Source organism: Plasmodium vinckei (assembly GCF_900681995.1).
Source record: "Plasmodium vinckei vinckei genome assembly, chromosome: PVVCY_09".
In the NCBI taxonomy this organism is placed as follows: domain Eukaryota; phylum Apicomplexa; class Aconoidasida; order Haemosporida; family Plasmodiidae; genus Plasmodium; species Plasmodium vinckei.
The window spans coordinates 14,639-40,442 of record NC_051301.1 but is presented as its reverse complement, the minus strand read 5'-3'; the positions used below and the strand labels follow the sequence as shown (position 1 = coordinate 40,442).

The following is a 25,804-nucleotide window of genomic DNA, read 5'->3' as shown; positions in this document are numbered from 1 at the left end:
ATATATATTATGCCTTATAACTTATATTTTCTTTATTATTTTATATAAAATTTGGCTTTAAATACACAAATTTGAGTGTGACGTTGTAGATTTATTTTATTAATATATTTTTGTGTATTACTATGTAAATGTTACCCTAGAATTTTGTTCTCTTTTTTGTAATACTACACAATAATAATTAAGTTTTATAAATATCACTTTGCAACATTTAAAAACTCATTAAGTAAAATATAAAAATATATTTTGTAAATTGAAGAATAATAAAAAAGTGTGAATTTATAGGGAATATTATTATATGTTATATGTACAATTAGCCAAAATATTTTAAGTTATTCACAAATATTTATTGTTTATATAAAAATTATTAAAAAAATACAAATAAATAATGAAACATAAAGTTATAAAATTAAGAAATATATATGAATACATAAAAATTATTTAGTTTTTAATTGTAATATTCTTGATATCAAGGTGTTTATGTTTTATGGGTTATTGTTTTGTTCACTGTATCTGTGTTTTGAGCTAAGATTCTGAGTATATTATAATATAATTTTTTATAGTTTGATAATATTTGGGGTCTGTAAATGTTGATAAAATATATTTACCATTCCCATATGTTTATTCTCGAGATAATGTCTAAATATGGACCAAAAAAGGACATAGCCATTAATATGAAAGGGTCAAATCAAATATTTCCCATATGTTATAATATTTTCATATAATTTGTTCATATATATTAAATGTGGAAATATTATAACTTCACATTTTACAATTTATTTCTAATTTTGTCTAACTATATATAAGAACCCTTATTATATATTATACAAGGCGTGTTAACCCATAGCTATGTTGAACCATGAGTAACACAGTATGTTTCGTTATTTGATGAAACATTTTATTTAGTAAAGCTTATAATTCGTGTCATTATTATTTTAATTTAAATTATAACTTTCCAAGCAAACAATATAGTAATCTCATATACGAGGTTATAACATATAATTATATTCATTTGGACCAATTGCTTACATTATAATATACTTTCAGGTTAATTGGTATATGTTTAATATTATTTAAACATAATACTAATATATAATAGGTAATCATAAAATATGGATTCATTAAATATCGATCGAGATTCGCCAATGCAACATTATCTATAAAAGGCATTTATGCATCTAACATTTTTAATAACACAGTAAAAATTAAACTATATATAGAATATTTTAAGTTTTAATTGTAGTTACTGTTCTCTTTTTGTATTTCTTTATATTTGTATTCAAATTAATTAGTATGAATATTAGTTGCTTTATAAGCTTTAATTTATTTATCATAAAGCCATAATAATAGGTTAATCATTATTAATTTTTAAATTTTATAGTTTTGAGGTATATATATATTATATTTAGAATAGTTAAAAAATAAAATATAAAATATTAATAAAATTTCATATAATAATTTGTTCTAATAATTTTTATGATAATTAAAAAAATTAGGTATATAGAAATAGGGTTATTATTATATCCTTATACATATAATATAGTAAATATTCTACAAATAATATTGAAATATTATTTTATTGTAAAAACTTCATATAATTAAATATTAGTTTTATCGAAAAAGCACATAATAATTAATTTTATTTAAACAATAATATTTATACTAGGCTATTATATATGCACAAACTTATAAATTTATATTTTAAATATAATGCTATTACGAAATAATATATGCCATAAAATGTTTCACTTTAAAACAATGAAGCATGGAAAATTAGTAATTGGTTTAAAGTATTTCTATTGAGTGCATTAATTATTTCGTTGTAGTGTACAGTGGTATATTAGTAGCAATCATAGTAATAATAATGGATTAGTATGCTACTAAATATGAACAATATATTATGTTTATTTGATGCACTATATGGGTATAAATTAGTTAAATATGCTCTTAAAGGTATTATAAGATTAAAATTGTATGTATAATAAATCAAATAAATACTACATTTTGTTGCTAAGTATATTTTATTATGGTGCTATGACATTAAAGTTATCAATCAATATAATAATTCCATAATGCTCGTTAAAAATACAGCTATTTCATTATATAAATAAATAAAGTTTTATTATAAAATATATAACACATAATATATGTTTAGATTATAAGTATAAATGTGTACTTAAAATGGTAGCTCATATTATATTGATTCTCAAATTAATTAATTATTCTAACCAAAGTATTTATAGAATTTTTAAATAAAAATTAATATATTAAATTATATTTATTTTCTTTATTGTTTAAAATACATTTATTAATCATTTATATATTAAATAGATAATAAGAATGAAAAGAATAATATACATTTTATATATAATAACTATTACCCCAAAACTAATTTATATTCATATTCATTTTAATTGTAATAGATCAATCAATATATTTGTATATTATGCTTTTTTAATTTTAAAAATTAGATACTATATACACTCAAAACTATTCATTAATTATGTTATATATATAAAGAAATGCTAATGCATAAGCAAAGTTATTACATATTCTAAAGCGAATTATTAATTAAGATAATTAAACGTATTATATTTATTTATTTAGAAAAAAGAATAATATTAAATTTAAACACAAATAGTTTTTTATATTTGTTAGAAATTATATAAAAAAGTGTAATATTTCACGTTGAACAATAGCATATATCAATACATGGTATTCAAATAATGAGATACAAATACATTTTTAACAATTATAGTAATAGCACATTTTTAATTCTTTATATATTTATAATAATATAAAATTGGTTATGCTTTTACTATAAATCAAGAAAATGCATAGTTATCTAATGTAAGAACGTATAATAATTAGAAAATATGTTTTATTTAAACTTATTAAAATGTTACACAAAATAATACAATGAAGCTATTCCGAATATTATTAAGAATAGCGATATTTCGCATATGATAAAAATGTTTCGAACAAATCACAAAATAAGGATATTTATCGAAATTGTAGTAAAAGTGAATATATGTTTTATTTTATTATATGTTGTATATTAATTTTAAATTAATATTATTATTGAGAAAAATGCTAATAGTGCGTTTATGTTTGACAATTTTATATAGAGAAATCGATCCATTGTTTAATATATTTTGTTTCAGTGTATACATTTTATATAAAAACAATATGATGCCAATCTACAGTTTAAAAACAAAATCCCATTACAATGGATCACAAACTAATGGTAAATAACCTTATTTTAAAATAAAACATATTTATCCTTAATTTTATTATGTTTAATTTATATTCAAATCATATTAAATTTTATTTGAATAAATTTTGAATTAATGCATATTTATATAATTATTTCTTAGTGTGAATTTCTTATTAAAGGTGATAGTTATTTTAATGATGAAAATGTCGATACGACGAAAATTAAAAAAGACCCAGTCATCAAAGGATATTGTCGTGATGGTGGTTGTAAAACAAATGAAGATTATATTAATGCTTTGATCGCATATATAATTATGAAATTCAAAGATACAATAAGAATAAATTCTCGGTATAATGATTATGATGAATATTTATTGATGTGGATAAGTGATAAATTATTTAAGATGTACCACGAAAGCCAAGGCACAAATAAAAAAATAGGCTTTGTCTATTCTATTACTTTAAATCAGGCTTATGAAGACTATTTAGATAAACATAAACAAAGATTGAATTATTGGGTTCTTTTAAATATGCAGCAGGGTTTGAAAGAAGCGAATCTTAAGTATATGAGCGAATTTTATAAATTACTTAATATTATATGTAAAATAATTACAGATTATAATAGCCGTACCAGAAATAAGAAAATTACTAAATATTCTACCGATTGCCGTCGTCAATATAGAACCCTTTATAATAACATTCCTAAATGCAAATCATATTTTGATTTATTGAATAAATTAAAAGGTATATATGATGATTTTAGTTCTGATATTAAGAAAAATGATTTAAAAACTAATCTTAAAAAACTTACACTAGAAAATGGAACAGAGATGAACGCAGTGAAAGGTTTTAAAAGATATAACTTCAGTGATTCAAAATGTAAAACCCCCAAAAAAAAACGTACATCCTCCAAACCTTCAAAACCTAATTCAGGACCAGCATCGACTATAAAGATTCAAAGAGGATCACCAGGATCTCAAGGTGTATCAAATGCTACAGGAAATCAATTATCAAATCAAGAGAATACATCAAAAGGTCCAGATAATGGATCGATTGGTGGATCAGATGGTAACCAAGTAAGCCAAGAAGGATCGGAAGGCTCGAAAAGTGGACAAGACGCCAAAGATAGTGAACCAGGAGGCTCAGGCAGTGAGAAAACAGATACAGACAATGATCCATCAAATAAAGGTGGCCCACAAGGTGATCAAGGAGATTCAGTTGATGGACCAGGTAGTGGGCAAGGTGATAAAGGGGGACAAGTAGGTGGATCAAATAGTGATCAAGTAAATCAAGGAGGTTTAGGAAGTTCAGGAGATGGATCAGGCAGTGATCCAGTAGAAAAAGGATCTCAAAGTATGTCAGGGGATCCTGTTGATACTGGGCAATCCTTTTTTAGGATCACATTAAAAGGCATAGACAAATTAAATACTGGTATCAAGTTTTTTGAAAAACATAAGAAAAAAATTGTAGAGGCCAAAGAAACTATTAATAATTTATATAATACATCTATGTCTAATATAAAAATTGCTTACGATAACTCTATGAAAATTTTAAATAGCATTATTGATAATATAAGTAATCAACCTGAAAAAGTAAACATGCCATCTACATTAGATGGTAATAAATTAGGATCAGGTGGCACAGGGGGCGGGCCACCCACACCTAATGGCTCATCACCGTCTCAAAAAGATTCACCTCAAACTCCATCAGGAACATCACCCACTACATTACCGTTGCCAGATCCTAAGGAACAAACTAGCCCACTTCAATCGCCTCAGGACTCATCTGGAAAACAAAATTATGATCAAAATGATCAAGGAGGATCTCAAAAAATAGTGACAAATCCAGTGGTTAAATCAGAAAATCCAGGAACCGAAACAAAAGGAAATGGAATAACAAAAATAGGTGATATATATGTATTAAAAGAATACAAACAAATTGGAATATCAATTATAGTTCTTTTAATACCTATTACTTTAACTATTCTGCACAAGGTAAATAAAAGAAAATTATGATGTGTACTATTTTTAAAATATTTCCTGATAAAACACTATATATTTTTCATAATTTTATGTTAGTATTTGTCATCTGGGTGGAGAAAGGAATTGAAGAAAAAAACAAACATGAAAAAGGTTATAAATTCAATTGGAGAAAAAAAACAAATACAAATAATTATAAAATCATCTAATCAAAAAAAGAATACTAAAAAATCTATAAATTCCGTTTATGGGGAAAAATCTCCATCATTAAATATATACAAGATTATGCAGGCTGATCCTGTACCATTTATTAATTTATTTTTTTTGCTGATTTTTTTTGTTTATAAAAGAAAGCGCGATTTCATAGAATTATAAATTTAATTAACTTATATTTGAAGTCGAATTCAAAAAATGCTAAATAGTAAATTTGTCTATTAATATAATTAATTTTTATAAAAGGGATCCAGGTTAAGGCTCCATTTCATATTTTATAATAAAACATAAAATAAATTTTCTATATGATGGAATTCTCTATTATAACAGGGTTATAATATTCCGTTTTCAATTATTATTTATAAAAGTTAAAATATTTTATTGTTTAAATAAAAAAGGCGTATTAACATTTGTTAAAGAATATGATGAAAAAAAAAATAATACCATTAAATATATTTCTTTTTTCGATTTGGAATAAAATGAATTTGTATCCTTTTCAATAAATTGGTTATATATGTATTATTTTTTGTGATTTGATATGGAATTTTATTTTGTTTGAATTAAATTTGAAAACATGAATGCTTTGTACCATTTTAATAGAAATAATAAACATGATGTTGTACATTCTGAGATATATTTATAAATAAAATTATTACATACCAGTCGCTGAAAAAAAAAAATTTGCAAAAAAATGGTAAATAAAATATAATAAATTAAAAACCATTTAAATGTAAATAACAACGACGATTTTTTTATGTTTTCATTATATGTTTGTATTTATTCATATAAAAAAAATATATGTATCTAATATTTTATTATTTAATTGATGCTTATTAATTTGTTCGTATGTAAACAATAATAGAAAAATATAAGTTTATAAATATACAACTTACAACCGTATCAATAAATATACCAATATATTATAAATTATATTAAAAAACAATTTGTATAACAAATTTCAAAAAAATATTTTTTATGGAAAAAATAATATATAAATATATTTTTTATAATTAAAATATTAAAATTTGTTTATTTTTTAGAGAAGAGTTAATATTTATATCTATAAATACTTTTAATAAATATAGCGAAATTTATTACAACAGCTACATTAATTAATTCTATAGAAAATGGGAAATTATTAAATGTCATAATTTTTTATAAATATATTCATTTATTAATATATTTTAGAACAAAAAATTAATAAATATGAAGTTATCATCATTATATAAAACTACATATATTATTTTGTTTATTTGATAAATAATATTTAAAATGAAAGTCAGTATTTTAAAATTTGTTTTGTTTTCAATTATTATTTGTTCTTTTGAATATGCCCCAAAAGTAAGTTACATACTATTTTATTATAGTTTTCGTATCACCCTGTTTTGCATTAACCTTATATTATTGTTTCATGTATCGATAAAAAGATTATCCTAAGTTAAAGACACAATTAAAACTAATTATATACATGTTAATGAATATTTCATTTGTTTGCAGGAATTATACTTTATAAACGAAAGAAACATATATCTTGAAAGGAATATAATAAATTTTAAAAATAATAGGATATTAGCAGATGCAGACAACCAATTCGATTTAAATAATTTTTATGAATCAACCGTAAGTCTTGCAAATCAATTTAATGACTACAATGATGATGACGAAGATATAATATATCTTCGAAATATTATAGATTCACATGTAAAGAAGTATAAAGGAAGTAATACAACACCCAATTTAAATAATGTAGATGGGAAAACGAAAAAATTAATTCATAAAATTCAAAAAGAATTAAATGAAGCAAAAAAAGAGCTCGATAATGAAAGGAATGGCGAATTATCAATACAGCCAATACAAGATAAAAGAGTAATAAAAAAAAGTGAAAATATTTTTGAGATTGACAATAGCAAATTCAACAATGAATATAATGAAATTAAATCAAGTAATTGTTATAAGAAATTAAAAAAAATTTCAAAGTCTATAAAATCAAAAAAAAATATAATTATAAGGGTGATGTTGTTGATTGCAACACTTTTTGTGATAATAGCATTAGGAATGATGGGGCAGATATTCTTATATGGACCTTTTGCGCCTTTCATATTTATTATTATCGGAGTGAGTCTCGATAGATGTTCTTAATTATAAAAATTATCAAAATAATCACTCTTTATTATTATACTTGTTTAAATGATTAAAAATAATATATTTAATATTTTATGGCACAAAAGTTACGTTTTTTACATTTTATAGATAATTAAATTTGATTTATTGTTTGTTTTATTCATAATGTTATTATTACATGCATTTTAATTTAATATATAACCACGTTATATAATTAATTTACCTTTGCTTAGCGTTTGTCAAAACACATTTACCCCTTCCATGCATAATATTATATATTAATGGATTTTAAATATGCACATTTTTAGTTAATAATTATAATATTTTAAATAAACTTAATTTAAACACATTTATTAATAAAATTATAATCTATATTGGGGGGTGGTCTCAGGAAATATAGTTACGTTTTGGGGAACCCATATTTGGGGTTAAGGTTTGGGACTATGGGTTACAGCTTTGTTTTATGGAGCCTATACTTTGAATTAAAACCATATTTTAATTAATTTATTTATAATTTGGCCATATTTATTTGTCTATAAATCCTGATTAAATATATATGCCATCCCGTATGTTTAATCTCGGGATGGTGGGTAAATATACAGCCAAAAGTTGCATACTCGTTAATATGAAAGAATTGCCATAAATAAAAAATTTTCATAAATAATAATAGTTATATTTGTAGTATTCACAAAATTAATACATATATATGCATTATAATATTAAAAGACATAAACAAGTTATATACAAAAAAACATTCTTAAAACACAAGAACATATTATGATAGTAATTTAAAGCAGGCATTATGTATGGAAGCAAATCGTTATATTAACACAAATCTTCTAATACTACGGTTCTAAACATTTACAAAAGCCATTTTTTATTTTAATGAAAAAAATTTATTTAAATGCCTTACATTAATTAAATCTTCATAATTGGAAGTATGCCCATCAATCTAAGAAAAAAAACATAAATAGATGAATATATAAAATGTTTAAATTTTTTACATAGTATATATTATAAATATGTGCATTTATTTAAAATATCGTTTTTTTAACAAATGCTAAAATAAATTATTGTTATAAAAATTTGTATATCGATTACAGATTCGAGATAGGTGATATTAACATAAGGGCCTTTTTTTTCAATGAGGTATCCAGCTATGTTAACAAATGTTTTTTTCAATTTTCCTTTTCTAATATCATTTTCAGAATCAATGTCAATTTTGAACAAATTTGCGCTTTCTATTATTGTGTTTTTATATTCTTTCTTGGAAGGGTGGTGATCATTTATATTTGGTGAAGTCATGACAATTATAGTTTTTTTTTCTGATATCTACAAAATTAATAAAAATATATTACATAAATTATTGTGAATAATATGAGAACTACGGTTTATATAGAAACAGAAGAAAATAGGTTTACTTACATCAAACTTTGCAGCTAAAGCATAAAAATATTTCTGAGGGCCCCCAAACCAACTTTTGTAACGTTGCTGTATTATCACTAAATTTGGGTTGTAGACACGGGCAATTTTTCCTAAAAAAAATTTTGCATTATGTAAAATAAGATATTATAAATTTGAAGACATGGAAACAATAAATAGTATCATATAACAATAGCAATAGTAAATCACGAGATGTAGAATAAATAGTAAAAATTATATTTTAATTGACTAATTATTTATGTTTTGTATACTTTTAACAGAGCCATTATTGAACTTATTTGCAAGAGCAGGATCCCATAATATGTTTGTTATTTCATTATACTAATGGAAACAAAGAAAAATATATGTATATAAATTATAGTAATTTTTTAATTTTAATTTGGTTTATAACTTAATATTGTTCATTAATTGATACCATATGGCCATGATAATATGTTAATTTCATTTTTTGAACAACTGTATCTCCATGTTTTTTTTTGTATAAAAAATGATTCAAATTTGAATCCCATTTTCGCGGTTTATAATCATCATTACATGTAGCATGATGTTCTAAATGTCTTGCAGCTTCATTCATAAGTTTGACTGCATTTGTTATTTCGTTGGGATTGGTACATAATAGACCCTTGTTTTGTTTATATATTTCTTCTGGACTATAATTGATAAAAATGAACAAATTTTAAATGCATACAAAAATAAAGATATCGTATTTATATTATAACATTATTGCACAGGTATGTATTTAATATTTTCATAATGAAATATGTAATATATATATTGTTGTATTTTCTTACGTAGAATAACGAACTTTTGATTTGGATTTTTTATCTTTTCCTGGAGCAGCCTCAGCTGCGAGGGTTTCATTATTCATATACACTGAGACACTTAAAAGAAAAAAAACAATTTGAATATAAAATTTATTCATTTTTGGACTTTACAAACAAAATAATAAAATATATATTAGTATTTTTTTTAAATAAAAAATTAATAACTCGAAAAGTTGCATAACATAATTAAAATTAAAGCAAATAATTTTTTCCAATACATATAAAAAAAATACAAATTATTATTTAAACAACAAATTGTATGCTTTTGTCAGATTTATAAATTTAATATATTTTTTATTCAAATAATTCAATTACAAAACGACGTCAATAACAGAAATATTCATAAATAATGAATATTAAAAATATTATGATTCAAATTTCATTAATATTATAATATCTAAAATAAATAATTTTAATTATATTATATAAATTATATTTTTATAATTAATTATACTCGATTTAAAATTTATAAAATATCCCATTATGCATGTATTTACATATATACTTATATTAAATATATAATAGAAAAAAACTGTTGTTTTTACCTATAGAAAATCAATAATTTAAAATAAAAATATAAAAGCAAGAAAATAATGTAAAATATATATATGCTTTATTAATAATTATATTAAATAGTTGTTTGACACTTTTTTCTATTTGTTTTACAAAATTTCATCGAGAATACATCGTTTTTAATACAAAGGATGTCTATTATTTTTTTAAATATTAAAATAATTAATTTAATCGGAGAAATACAATAAATTATATATATTCCTGATAATACTATAATAACAATAATTTTTACTACATAAAAATAATAGTATGATCAAATTTGCATTATGAAAATCAAGCATTCGTGATTTTTCATCACTTTTAATACAAATTTTACTAAATAACATTTTTCTATCAAAATTGTTAATTTTATAAAAATTATTTATTGGTGGTAATATTGATATCCATATTTTTTTTATAAATTAACACAAATTATAAATTGCATTTAATAGCGAAACAAAATATATATAAAATTTTAAAAAATACATATAAATAAAATATAAAAATATAAGTTATAAAATCAAGAAATATTTATATACATAAAATTAATTAATTTTTTTATTTTAATTTTCTCGATATCGAGGTGTTCAAGTATTATGGGTCAAGGTTATGCATAATGGGTTATTGTTTCGTTCACTGTATCTGTGTTTTGAGTTAGGATTCGGAGTATATTATAATATAATTTTTTATAGTTTGATAATATTTTGTGTCTGTAAATATTGATAAAATATATTTACCATTCCCATATGTTTAATCTTGAAATGATGTCTAAATATGCACTCCCAAAGGGATATAGCCATTAATATGAAAGGGGTCGAATAATATATTTTACATAAGATACAATACCTTCATCAAATTCGATTGTATATATTGCATGTGGCAATATTATAACTTCACATTTTATAATTTATTTCTAATTTTGTCTAACTATATATAAGAACCCTTATTATATATTATACAAGGCGTGTTAACCCATATCTATGTTGAACCATGAGTAACACAGTATGTTTCTTTATTTGTATCACTATTATTTTGATTTAAATTATATTATACCAAATAAACTGTAATAATAAAACTCATTTGGAACATTTATCTACATTATAATATACCTTCAGGTTAATTGGTATATGTTTAATATTATTTAAACATAATACTAATATATAATAGGTAATCATAAAATATGGATTCATTAAATATCGATCGAGATTCGACAATACAACATATCTATAAAAGATGTTTTATGTATATAACATTTTTAATAACACAATAAAAATTAAACTATATATAGAATATTTTAAGTTTTAATTGTAGTTACTGTTCTCTTTTTGTATTTCTTTATATTTGTATTCAAATTAATTAGTATGAATATTAGTTGCTTTATAAGCTTTAATTTATTTATCATAAAGTCATAATAATAGGTTAATCATTATTAATTTTTAAATTTTATAGTTTTGAGGTATATATATATTATATTTAGAATAGTTAAAAAATAAAATATAAAATGTTAATAAAATTTTATATATATTTTGTTCTAATGATTTTTATAATAATTAAAAAAAATTAAGTATATATGATTAGGGTTATTATTATATGCCTATAAATATAAGATAGTAAATATTCTACAAATAATATTGAAATATTATTTTTTATTGTAAAAAATTCATATAATTAAATATTAATTTTATCGAAAAAGCACATAATAATTAATTTTATTTAAACAATAATATTTATACTAGGCTATTATATATGCAGAAACTTATAAATTTATATTTTAAATATAGTGCTATTACGAAATAATATATGCCATAAAATGTTGCATTTTAAAACAATGAAGCAAGGAAAATTAGTAATTGGTTTAAAGTATTTCTCTTGAGTGCATTAATTATCTCATTGTAGTGTACAGTGGTATATCAGTAACAATAATAATATAAGATTAATATATTATTAAATATGAGCAAATATAATATTTTATTTGATACGCTATATGGATATAAATTCATTATATATATTATTAATCGGATGATAGAATTAAAATGGTATGCATACAGGATCAAATGAAGCATTATAGCATTTATTTAAGCCTTAATGTGGTAATATTAGAATTAGCACGACAAAAAAACAATATTAATTAAAGTAACAATTATATAATTTTCACTAAAAATACATTTATCCTATTATAGAAATAAATAAAATTTCATTACAAATTATGCAATGCAAAATATATGTTTAGATTATAAGTATAAATGTGTACTTAAAATGGTAGCTCATATTATATTGATTCTCAAATTAATTAATTATTCTAACCAAAGTATTTATAGAATTTTTAAATAAAAATTAATATATTAAATTATATTTATTTTCTTTATTGTTTAAAATACATTTATTAATCATTTATATATTAAATAGATAATAAGAATGAAAAGAATAATATACATTTTATATATAATAACTATTACCCCCAAACTAATTTATATTCAGGATTCATTTTAATTGTAATAGCTCAATTACCATAATTTGTAGATTATACTTTTTTAATTTAAAAACATACATAATTTATGTACTCAAAATTATTCATTTATTAAATTTATATATAAAGAAATGTTAGTACATAAGCAAAGTTATTACATATTCTAAAGTGAATTATTAATTAAGATAATTAAACGTATTATATTTATTTATTTAGAAAAAAGAATAATATTAAATTTAAACACAAATAGTGTTTTATATTTGTTAGAAATTATATAAAAAAGTGTAATATTTCACGTTGAACAATAGCATATATCAATACATGCCATTCAAATAATGAGATACAAATACATTTTTAACAATTATAGTAATAACATATTTTTAATTCTTTATATATTTATAATAATATAATATTGATTACGTTTTTACTATAAATCAAGAAAATGCATAGTTCTCTAATGTAAGAACGTATAATAATTAGAAAATGTGTTTTATTTAAACTTATTAAAATGTTACACAAAATAATACAATGAAGCTATTACAAATATTATTAAGAATAGCGATATTTCGCATATGATAAAAATGTTTCGAACAAATCACAAAATAAGGATACTTACCTAAACTGTAGTAAAAGTGAATATATGTTTTATTTTATTATATTGTTGTATATTAATTTTAAATTAATATTATTATTGAGAAAAATGCTAAAGTGCGTTTAAGTTTGATAATTTTATATAGAGAAATCGATCCATTGTTTAACCTATTTTGTTGCAGTGTATATATTTTATATAAAAACAATATGATACCAATCTACAGATTAAAGAAAATCCATTACAATGGACACTAAAAAAATGGTAAATAACTTTATTTTAAAATAAAACATATCTATCCTTAATTTTATTATGTTTAAATTATATTTGAATAATATTAAATTTTATTTGATAAAATTTGAATTAATGTATATTTTTATAACTATTTTCTTAGTGTAAGTTATTTCATGAAGCTGATAGTTATTTTAATGGTAAAGATGTCAATACCCAGAAAATTAACAATGAAGTAACCATCAAAGGATATTGTAATAATGGTGGTTGTAAAACAAATGAAGATGGTATTAATGCTTTGGCCGCATATATATATATGAAATTCAAAGGGTTAATAATAATAAAAACTCAGCATAATAACTATGATGAATATTTATTGATGTGGATAAGTGATAAATTATTTAAGATGTACCACGAAAGCAAAGGCGAGAATAAAAAAAAAGGCTTTGTCTATCCTATTACTTTAAATCAAGCTTATGAAGAATATTTAGATAAATATAAACAAAGATGGGATTTTTGGGTTCTTTTAGATATGCAGCAGGGTTTGAAAGGAGCGAATCTTAAGTATATGAGCGAATTTTATAAATTACTTAATAATATATGTAAAACAATTGTAGATTATAAAAATAAAGGTGTCAAAAGTAGTCAACTTTCTAAATATTCAAAAAATTGCCTTAATCAATATAGAATCCTTTATATGAACATTCCTAAATGCAAATCATATCTTGATTTATTGAATAAATTAAAAGGTATATATGATGATTTTAGAAGTCGTTCTATTAAGAATACTGATTCAAAAAATGATTTAAAAACTAAACTTATAAAACTTACACTAGGAAATGGAGAAGAGATGAAGGCGGTGAAAGGTTTTAAAAGATATGACTTCAGTAATGAACAATGTAAACTCCCCAAAAAAAAAAAAAAAATAGTCTCACCACCATTACAATCTTCTTCAAAAAAAGAACCGCCGCCGCTACACGACACAAAAACAAAAGAACCAAAACTACAATTATCACCAGAATCAGCACCACAATCATCAGAGTCACAACAAACACCAACACCATTGCCAACGACACCGCAGGTGCAAAAACATGATTCACCATCTACATCACCATCACCTGAAAAAGAATCATCTCAACTTAAATTACCAAATTCCCCACAATCACAAGAACCAAAGTCAGATACATCACCAAAAGATCAATCAATTGAGCAAAAAGATTCAGGTGGTGACACAGAAAATCAAAAGAGTCCCCAAAATGATTTAAATAAGCATGATCAAACTCCAGTTACCAATAAAGGAGGCTCCGATGATGGGGAAGGTGTCAAAGATAGTGAACCAGAGGGCTCAGGTAGTGGATCAGGTGATCAAGGCAGTAACAATGGTGGATCAGAAGATTTAAATGGTGGGACAAGCGATACAGACAAGGGGCCATTAAATACAGGTGGTGGAGGAAATGGTGAATTGACTGGTACAAATACTGAAAAAGGTGATTCAGAAGATGGATTAGTTGATAAAGTTAATGAAGCAGGAGATATCGACAATGGGAAAGATGTTTCAAAAGGTGGAGAAGGTAATGTATCAGGTGGCGATCAAAAAAGTCCAGATGGATCAGGAGATTCAGATAGTGTATCAGGTGGTGGAGCTGGAGGTACAAATAGTGTACCAGGTGATCAAATATCTAATGGTAGCCAAGGTGATGAAAATACCAGTCAACAAGGTACAAGTGGTGGATCAGATCATGGTACAGGTAATCAAGGAAGTTCAAGCCATCAAGGAGGAGATACAGGTGGCGATAAACGAAATCAAGATGGATCAGACGGCACAGGGGGCGGGGTACCCACACCTAATGAACCATCATCACCCCTCCCAAAAGATTTACCTCAAAGTCCGCCAGGAACGCCACACACTTCATTACCGTCGCAAAATCCTAAGGAGCAAACTAACCCAGTTCAATCGTCTCAGGATCCATCTGGAAATAAAAATTCTGATAAAACCGATCAACAAGAAGCTCAAAAGCCAGTATCCAATCCAGTGACTAAACAAGAAAATCCAGGAACCGAATTAAAAGGAAATGGAATAACAGGAATAGATGATGGATATGTATTAAAAAAATACAAAAAAATTGTAATTTCAATTATAGTTATTCTAATACCCATTACTTTAACTATTCTGTACAAGGTAAATAAAAGAAAATTATGATGTGTACTATTTTTAAAATATTTCCTCATAAAACACTATATATTTTTCATAATTTATGTTAGTATTTGTCATTTGGGCGGAGAAAGGAATTGAAGAAAAAAACAAACATGAAAAAGGTTATAAATTCAATTGGAGGAAAAAAACAAATACAAATAATTATAAAATCATCTAGTCGAAAAAAACAGACTAAAAAATCTATAAATTCCGTTCATAGGAAAAAACCTTCATTATTAAATATATACAAGATTATGCAGGCTGATCCTGTACCATTTATTAATTTATTTTTTTTATTGATTTTTTTTGTTTATAAAAGAAAATCTGATTTTTTGGAATTATAAATTTAATTAATAACTTCTATTTTGGGATTAATATTCCATGAACCTTATTTTTAACCTCGATATAATTATTAAAAGTTATAAATAAGTAAATTCGTTTATTACTATTATTATAATATATATAAAGATGATGTTATTAGAATGGTTAATTTTCAATTCTAAATCGATTTATATAATTCTAAGAATATAAACATTATTAAAATAATGAATGAATAAAAAATATATTTTTATAAAATTACTTATTATTTAAAAAATTAATAATAAAAAAAAAAAATAATAATATTTCCTAAATCCTTGTTATATGCTACATACAATTGTTTTTTATAAATATTCAATAAAAAATTATATATGATACATTCTAACATAGATACATAAGTATTTGTTTTATTGAATGAATGATAAATCAATAACATATAAGAGTGCATTACGAATGTATCAATGTTACATATATTGTTAATGATAAATTTTGGGATAAACGGATTTATATTTTAAAAGACTGGATCGATGGAGAAATGGTTAAAAATTCAAAGCATGTTAAATATCTTTATATTATTCCATATTGTCACGTACTATATTATCAGTACTTAGTGAATCATAATTTTTTAAATATAAAATAGCATTATTTGATCTTAGGATTTTTAATAAATCACTTGGATCTATACGTTGATAATTATAATAATAAAATATATAAGATAAATGAGCAATGCATAAGATATAGCGAATAGTTATTTAAATTTATCCATTAAAATAGCAAATATATTTTATTTTGTCCTCTCAAAGTGCAATATAACAACCAATTACACATATTTTTTTATTAAGCTTTAAAATTTACATCAATACTTATTTGTGTTATATGTTTAATATTTACTAAATATATTTTAAAAATGGTTTGCATTCAAAAACTTATTTAAGCTTAAAATGGCTCAATAAATATGGTTTCAGTGCTAATTGTTATTTTAAACTGTAGAAAGATGCTCAAAATATATTATAAGATAATCCAATAAAATAAATTTCTAAATTGAAGTATATAGAAATAAAAATAAAGTTATTGAACACATTAAAACCGGCTATGAATTTATCTATATTAAATACAAATAACATAAATTTATGTAATTTGAATAGAAAATGAATCATGTAACTTAATTTAAAAATACTATAATTTTAGAAAAATCTATATCATATATTATAAGAAATAAATATATAAACATGTAATCTATATTATTAAATAACTATTTATATATTTTTAAGGATTATAGTAATAATAGCATTTTTGTATAAATGTATCATATATACATATGGCAAAAGTATATTAAGCAACTCTCCATTTAAGGTAATTTAGATAATTGCCATAAAATCAGTATAGCATGTTTAACGAAATATAATTGCTATGCAAAGAGCTTAAATAGATACAACAAATATTTACGTAACATATATAAATATTATCCCTCATAATCTCCAAATTATGGGACAGTTAAGTTATGATATTGAGAAAGTGGTATACAATTTTTTAAATAAAATATTATCTTCGCATGTGTTTTATATGTGGTATCCCCCATAAATTATATTAATTTTCATTTGATTAGCATTTATATTAATACGTTTTTTTGTTTAATTCATAAAATATATTTGTAGTATAAAGAATTTGTTACGATCAGTAACTATTTTGATGAGGATAATGTATCTAACTTAATTAATAATCCTAATGCACCAATCCACAATTATTGTCATTACGAGAGTAACTCAGGAGATGGTAAATGTAATGATTATTTTCAAATGGCTAGTTCTGGTGTTATTCATTTTCTAAATAATTTAAAGAATACGAATGGTTTAGATTATGATAAACTTGCCGAATACGCTATTTTATGGTTAAGTTATAAACTAAATATAAATTCACAAAGTAGTAGCATCAAATTAAATGATTTTTATACTCAATATATAGAAACAAATAATGATTATAATAAGAATCTAAATGATAGTGATAGTATGACTTATAAGGCAATTATAGATAAAAAAAAAAATTTGATGGATATTAAAGAAATATCTAAATTTAATGACCTATTTAGTATATTATATTATTTGTATTATGTAATTCGTGATGAAGATTGGAATTGCAAAGAAAATTTGGAATTAGCTAATAAATTTTATAATCAATTTAAAGAACTCAATAATGATTCTAATAATATAGAAGACAGTTCATATAATAAATTGTTATCTACATTATCAAATGATTATAATAATTTAAAAAAAACATGTGATTATAATAGATGTACCAATTTTCCACCTCTTCCAAAAATAGAAGCTAAAAAAAGTTCTGCACAAAATTCTGTAGTAAATCCTGTAGATAAATCTGTAAAAGGTTCTGAACAACTATTGGGGCAGACTCCTGAAGCTACATCATCAAGTTCGTCGATATTAAACACAGTAATTCCAGGTTTATCGATATTTGCAATACCGGTTTTCTTGGGAGTTGCTTATAAGGTAAATAATAAGTAATTAAAAACTATAATATTTAAATTATACTTTTGTGATCCCTTATATGCGTTTATCAAAAAATATATAATAATTTTCCCATTTTTATATTAGTATTCATTATTTGGAATTGATAAACTATTTCAAAGACAATATATAAGAAAACAATTAAAAAAAATAAAGAAGAAAATGAAACTTAATATATGATTCGAAGAGTAGTGGTTAGTCAAGGAACAGTAATAATGATTGATATATGTTTAGTAACAGTCTATTTGAAAATAAGTAATTTTTGACCATAATTTTTAACGATAATTTTTGGGTTTATAAGAATAATTAAATAATATAATCAATTAAATATAAATCTATATGTATATATTTATTGTATTTTGCACATTTTTTGTATAATTTGTATATGATTTTATGTAGTGGGTCAGGGTTAAGATAGTGTTTGTGGAACCCATAAATGGGTTAAGGTTAAGTACCATATTACATTTTATTTGTATAATTTTTAATAATTTGACAATATTTATTAGTTTAACAAATTGTTTTATATATATATAAGACAAATTATAACAATTGTATTTCATATTAATATAACTTAGTGGTAAATGAGGTGAATTATGTATTTTTTATATTTATTGTTAATTTGTGGTTAATTGTGTTATGGGGAAATCGATCAAATGTCGGAATCGATACAGAAAAATAAATCCAAAGTATCGATTTGATTTTATAAGATAACGTCGATTTAAATAATTTAATATTTATTATGAGAAATTGTGGGGAAAATGGAAGTAAGGAAAAAACATGAAAAACTTTGGAAATTTAGTTGATAAAAAAATGGAATTAATTAATATAGAGAATGCTATTCAGTCGACCCCATCCATTTATTAATTTATTTTTTTAATTATAAAAGGGAAAACATTATTTATATGCTAAATAAATAATAAGGATAAAAAGAATAATATGGATTTTATATATACTAACTATGATCCTAAAACTAATTTATATTCATGATTCATTTTAATTGTAGTAGCTCAATTAATTTAATGTGTATATTACACATTTTTAATTTTCCAAATTAGATAAGATGTGCACTTGAAACGATTCATTATTATATTTATATATAAAGAAATGTTAGCACATAAGCAAAGTTATTACATATTCTAAAGTGAATTATTAATTAAGATAATTAAACGTATTGTATTAATTTATTTAGAAAAAAGAATAATATTAAATTTAAACACAAATTTTGTTAATATTTATTGGAAATAACATGAAATGTGTAATATTTCAAATGGAATAATAACGTATATCAATACATGACATTCAAATAATGAGATACAAATACATTTTAACAATTATAGTAATAACACATTTTTAACTCGTTACATATTTATAATAATATAAAATTGGTAATATTTTTACTGTAAATAAAGAAAATGCATAGTTCTCTATATACAAGCGTATAATAATTAGAGAATGTGTTTTGTTTAAAGATATTGAAATGTCAAACAAAATTATACAAGGAAGATGGTCGAATATTATTAAGAATAGGGATATTTCACATATGATAAAAATACTTCGAACAAATCACAAAATAAGGATAATTGTCTGAATTGCAATAAAAGTTAATATAAGTTTTATTTAATTATATTATTGTATATTATTTTAAACTATTATTATTAAGAAAAATGCTAATAGTGTGTTTAACTATTGGAAATTTCACATATAAAGACAAATAATTGCATAAATTTTTTGGTGTAGTATATAAGTTTTATGTAAAAATAATATGATTCAATCTACAGTTTAAAAACAAAATTCCATTACAATGGACAAACACAAACTAATGGTAAATAATTTTATTTTAAAATAAAACATATTTATCCTTAATTTTATTATGTTTAATTTATATTTAAATAATATTAAATTTATTTGAATACATTTTGAATTAATGCATATTTTTATAATTATTTCTTAGTGTGAATTTATTATTAAAGGTGATAGTTATTTTAAAGGTAAAAATGTCGATACGACGAAAATTAACAAAGAAATATCCATCAAAAGTTATTGTAGTAACGATGATTGTAAAACAAATGAAGAACGTATTAATGCTTTGGCCGTATATATATATATGGAATTCAAAAATTTATTAAAAGGTGATGATTATAATAAGTATGATGAATGTTTATTGATGTGGATAAGTAATATATTATTTAAGATACACGACAAAAGCAAAGACAAAAAGACTCAAAAAGGCTATGTCGATCCTATTACTTTAAAAAGTGCTTATGAAAAGTATTTAGAGAAACATAAAGTAAAAGGGGATTATTGGGTTCTTTTTGATCATATAAAGGGTTTGAAAAATGCTAATCTTAGGTATATGGCCGAATTTTATATGTTACTTAATAGAATATGTAAAACAATTGTAGATTATAAAAATAACGGTGCTGGAAGTAATAAACTTTATAATTATTCTAAAAAATGCCTTGATCAATATATAAACCTTTATTTAAATATTTCTGGATGCAAATCATATCTTCATTTATTGAAAAAATTAAAAGGTATATATGATGATTTTAGAGTTTCTGCTATTGAGGAAAATCCTTCAAACAATAATTTAGCAACTAATCTTAAAAAACTTATAACACTAGATGGATTAGAGATAAACGGGACGAAAGGCTTTATATCATATGAATTCCCTAAAAAAAAATGTAATTCCCTCGATAAAAAAGCGGCCTCAGTACAATTACAATCTTCTTCAAAAGAAGAATCACCGCTACCACAAGAGCCAGAAAAAAAAGAATCAGCACCACAATCATCAGAGTTACAACAAATACCAACAGCATTGCCATCCCCACCGCAGGCGCAAAAACAAGATTCAGCATCTACACCACCATCCCCTGAACAACCAAAAGATCAATTGAGTGAGCAAAAAGATTCAGATGGCTCAGGTAATAACCGAGATGGGACGGATAGTGATCAAGTAGAAGATAGAACTCAAAGTACGGCAGGGGACCCTTTTAATATTGGACCATTAATTTTTGAAATCGTATCAAAAGGTATGGAACAATTAAATAATGCTCGCGAGTTTGTTGAGAAAAAAAAGGAACAACTTACAAAGGTCACGGATACTATTAATAGTTTATATAATACGTCTGTATCTAATATAAAAACTGCTTACTATAACTCTATAAATTTTTTAAATAGCATTATTGACAATATAAGTAACGATTCTATACAAGTAAACCCCCCTACTGATTCAGGCGGAGGAGGGGATGCCCCATCACAACCCCCAAAAAATTCAGAACAAACTCAAAACCCTTCACAAAATTCACCAAGTTCTACAGAACAAAATGAAACAGATAAATCGTCTCAGGACTCATCTGAAAACCACTATTCTGATCAAAACGGTCACGAATCTGAAAAACCGGTGGAAGGTTCAGTGATTAAGAAAGAAGATCCTGTAAACGAAGTAAAAGGAAATGGAACAATAGGAATAGATGATATATTTATATTCAAAGAATTCAAAAAAATTGGAATTCCAATTATAGTTATTATAATATCCATTACTTTAGCTATTATGTACAAGGTAAATAAAAGAAAATTATGAAATGTACGATTTTTAAAATATTTCCTCACTGTAAAATATTATTCATTTTTTATAATTTTATGTTAGTTTTTGGTATTTGAACGGAGAAAGAAATTAAAAAGAAAAAAAATGAAAAAAGTTACAAATTTGTTTGGTGTAAATAAAACGACATGAACAGTTATAAACTTAAGTGATAGAAGAAAGAAGATGCAAATAATTATAAAATCATATAATCGAAAAAAACAAACTAAAAAATCTATAAATTCCGTTTATAGGGAAAAATCTCCACTATTAAATGTGTACAAACTTATGCAAGAAACCCTGCACCATTTATTAATTTATTTTTTTTGTTAATTTTTTTTGTTGTTTTTTTTGTCTATAAAAGAAAAAGAGACACCATAGAATGATAAATTTAATTAATATTTTATATTTTTTGTAATATTCAGATGCTTATGGTACTATATTTAAAGTAAATGTTAATATATAACAATAATAAACAATTAAATTCGTTTATTACTATTATTATAATATATATATAAAGATGATGTTATTAGAATGGTTAATTTTCAATTCTAAATTGATTTATATAATCTAAGAATAAAAACATCACTAAAATAATGAATGATTAAAAAATATATATTTTATAAAATTATTTATTATTGTAAAAATTAATAGTAATATTTTTAAAAAATATAATAATTGCCCCACTTAGATCCTTGCTATATGCTACATGTAATTGTTTTCTATAAATATTCAGTAAAAAATTATATAAAAATATAATGGTATTTTATAACAGAGATATATAAATATATGCTTTATTGAATGAATGATAAATCAATAACATATAAGAGTGCATTATAAATGTACCAATGATATATATTTTACTAAAAATACTATTTGAGATATGTGAGGTTATATTCTAAAAAATTGAATCAATGGAGAAAGTGTTAAAGACTCAATTTGTGTTAAATGTCTTTTATTATTTCATATTACCATGGATTATATTATCAATTCTTAGTGAATAACCATTAATCACAAACAGCACTGTTTTATCATAGAATTAATAAAACATATAATTCTTAATAAATTACTTGAATGTATATGCATTGATAACTATAACACTAAAATACATAAGATAAAAATTAACACTACAAATATTTATATATTAAAATATAAAATGCATCTTATCCCCCCCATGCAAAAGTGTAATATGACAACCTAATTATATTTAATTTTCTATTATACTTAAAAATTTTCAACAATAGTTATTTAATTGTTATATATTAATATTTACTAAGTATTATTTTAAAAATGATTTGCATTCAAAGAATTATTTGAGCTTAAAATGGCTCAATAATACGGTTTCAGTAATAATTGTTGTTTTAAACCGTAGAAAAGATGCTCAAAATATATTATAAAATAGCCCAATATGTTATATTTCTAAATTGAAGTATATAGGATTAAAAATAAAGTTATTGGATTTATTAAAATTGACCACAAATTTACCTATATTAAATAAAAATAATATAAATTTATGTAATTTGAATAGAAAATGAATCATGTAACTTAATTTAAAAATACTATAATTTTAGAAAAATCTATATCATATATTATAAGAAATAAATATATAAACATGTAATCTATATTATTAAATAACTATTTATATATTTTTAAGGATTATAGTAATAATAGCATTTTTTGTATAAATGTATCATATACATATGGCAAAAGTATATTAAGGAACTCTCCATTTAAGGTAATTTAGATAATTGGTATGCAAAGGGATTAAATATATACAACAAATATTTACGTAATATATATAAATATTATTATCCCTCATAATCTCCAAATTATGGCAAACTCAAGTTATGATATTCAGAAAGTGGTATACAATTTTTTAAATAAAATATTATCTTCGCATGTGTTTTATATGTTGTATCGTCCATAAATTATATTAATTTTCATTTGATTAGTATTTATATTAATACGTTTTTTTGTTTAATTCATAAAATATATTTGTAGTATAATGATATTTTTAAGATCAACGACTATTTTTATGAGGGGGAGCAAGGTCAATTAATAGTTGATGAAGAACACGGATCAATCGACAAATATTGTGATTACGGAAGTAGCTCAGGAAATGGTAAATGTCAAAATGATTATTTAAAAATGGCTAGTTCTGGTGTTATTCATTTGCTAACAAATTTAAAGAACTATGGTTTAGAAAATGATAAACTTGCCGAATACGCTATTTTATTTTTAAGTTATAAACTAAATCAAAATGAAAAATATAGTAACACCAAAATAAATGATTTTTATACTAGTTATATAGAAACAAATGAGTATTATAATAAGAATATAAAAGATAACGATATAACTTATAAGGCAATTATCAATAATAATAATGATTTGATGAATATTAATGAAATATCTAAATTCAATGATCCATTTGGTATATTATTATTATTGTATTATGCAATTGATCTTAAAGATTGGAATTGCACAAAATATTCGAAAAATGTTAATGAATTTGTTCAAAAATTTGAAGAACTCAGTAAAGATTCTAATAATAAAGAAAATAGTTTATATAAAAAATTGTTATCTACATTATCAAATGATTATGATAATTTAAAAAATATATATGAAAAGAAATCTTGCAATATTTCACCTCTTCCAAAAATAGACCCAAAAAAAAATTTTGTAGAAAATTCTGGAATAGATTCTGGACAAACATTGGGGAAGACTCCTGAAATTACATCATCAAGTTCGTCGATATTAAACACAGTAATTCCAGGTTTATCGACATTTGCAATACCGGTTTTCTTGGGAGTTGCTTATAAGGTAAATAATAAGGAATTAAAAATTATAATATTTTAATTATATTCATTAAATACATGCAAACTTTAACATCATATGCTTCTTAACATTTATATTAGTATTCATTATTTGGAATTGATAAACTATTTCAAAGACAATATATAAGAAACAAATTAAAAAAAACAAAGAAGAAAATGGAACTTAATATATGATTCGAAGATTAACGATTATTCCAGGAACAATAATAATGATTGATATATGTTAAGATACTGTCTATTTGGAAACAAGTTATTTTTGACGATATTTTTTAACGATAATTTTTGGGTTTATATGAATAATTGAATATTATAATCAATAAAATATAAAATTACTATGCATATTATTGCATTTTTGTATTGTTTTTGTCTTGTTTTTGTATAATTTTTATATGATTTTATGTAGTGGGTCAGGGTTAAGATAGTGTTTGTGGAACCCATAAATGTGTTAAGGTTAAGTACCACATTACATTTTATTTGTATAATTTTTAATAATTTGATAATATTTATTAGTTTAACGAATTGTTTAATATATATATAAGACAAATTATAACAATTGAATTTCATATTAATATAACTTAATGGTAAATGAGGTGAATTATGTATTTATTGTTAATTTGTGGTTAATGGTTTATGGGGCAATCGATAAAATGTCGGAATCGATATAGACAAATGATTTCAGAGCATCGATTTGATTTTATAAAATAACGTCGATTTAAATACTTTA

The 25,804-nt window shown here is 22.6% G+C and overlaps 6 protein-coding genes across 6 annotated transcripts; 5 read left to right on the top strand and 1 right to left on the bottom strand.

The window, feature by feature from the left end:
- Window positions 1-3,186: 3,186 nt before the first annotated feature.
- On the top strand, window positions 3,187-5,567 carry PVVCY_0900100 (PIR protein CIR protein; the record flags this gene model as incomplete). Its single annotated transcript, XM_037634297.1, has 3 exons — window positions 3,187-3,244; window positions 3,394-5,207; window positions 5,292-5,567. The coding sequence occupies 3 exons, from the start codon at window positions 3,187-3,189 to the stop codon at window positions 5,565-5,567; spliced, it is 2,148 nt and encodes a 715-aa protein (XP_037490409.1).
- A 2,836-nt stretch (window positions 5,568-8,403) lies between these two features.
- On the bottom strand, window positions 8,404-9,891 carry PVVCY_0900090 (fam-a protein; the record flags this gene model as incomplete). The annotated part of the gene is made up of 6 exons (XM_037634296.1): window positions 8,404-8,478; window positions 8,628-8,858; window positions 8,952-9,061; window positions 9,221-9,290; window positions 9,385-9,619; window positions 9,761-9,891. 6 exons carry the CDS (start codon window positions 9,889-9,891, stop codon window positions 8,404-8,406), a joined length of 852 nt encoding a protein of 283 aa, XP_037490408.1.
- A 3,756-nt stretch (window positions 9,892-13,647) lies between these two features.
- On the top strand, window positions 13,648-16,170 carry PVVCY_0900080 (CIR protein PIR protein; the record flags this gene model as incomplete). The annotated part of the gene is made up of 3 exons (XM_037634294.1): window positions 13,648-13,665; window positions 13,796-15,811; window positions 15,895-16,170. 3 exons carry the CDS (start codon window positions 13,648-13,650, stop codon window positions 16,168-16,170), a joined length of 2,310 nt encoding a protein of 769 aa, XP_037490407.1.
- A 1,459-nt stretch (window positions 16,171-17,629) lies between these two features.
- Window positions 17,630-18,843, top strand: PVVCY_0900070 (CIR protein PIR protein; the record flags this gene model as incomplete). The annotated part of the gene is made up of 3 exons (XM_037634293.1): window positions 17,630-17,662; window positions 17,800-18,645; window positions 18,751-18,843. The coding sequence occupies 3 exons, from the start codon at window positions 17,630-17,632 to the stop codon at window positions 18,841-18,843; spliced, it is 972 nt and encodes a 323-aa protein (XP_037490406.1).
- A 1,621-nt stretch (window positions 18,844-20,464) lies between these two features.
- PVVCY_0900060 (CIR protein PIR protein) lies at window positions 20,465-22,399 on the top strand (the record flags this gene model as incomplete). Its single annotated transcript, XM_037634292.1, has 3 exons — window positions 20,465-20,485; window positions 20,615-22,225; window positions 22,313-22,399. The coding sequence occupies 3 exons, from the start codon at window positions 20,465-20,467 to the stop codon at window positions 22,397-22,399; spliced, it is 1,719 nt and encodes a 572-aa protein (XP_037490405.1).
- Window positions 22,400-24,077: 1,678 nt separating this feature from the next.
- Window positions 24,078-25,254, top strand: PVVCY_0900050 (CIR protein PIR protein; the record flags this gene model as incomplete). The annotated part of the gene is made up of 3 exons (XM_037634291.1): window positions 24,078-24,110; window positions 24,248-25,066; window positions 25,162-25,254. The coding sequence occupies 3 exons, from the start codon at window positions 24,078-24,080 to the stop codon at window positions 25,252-25,254; spliced, it is 945 nt and encodes a 314-aa protein (XP_037490404.1).
- Between the last annotated feature and the right edge of the window lie 550 nt (window positions 25,255-25,804).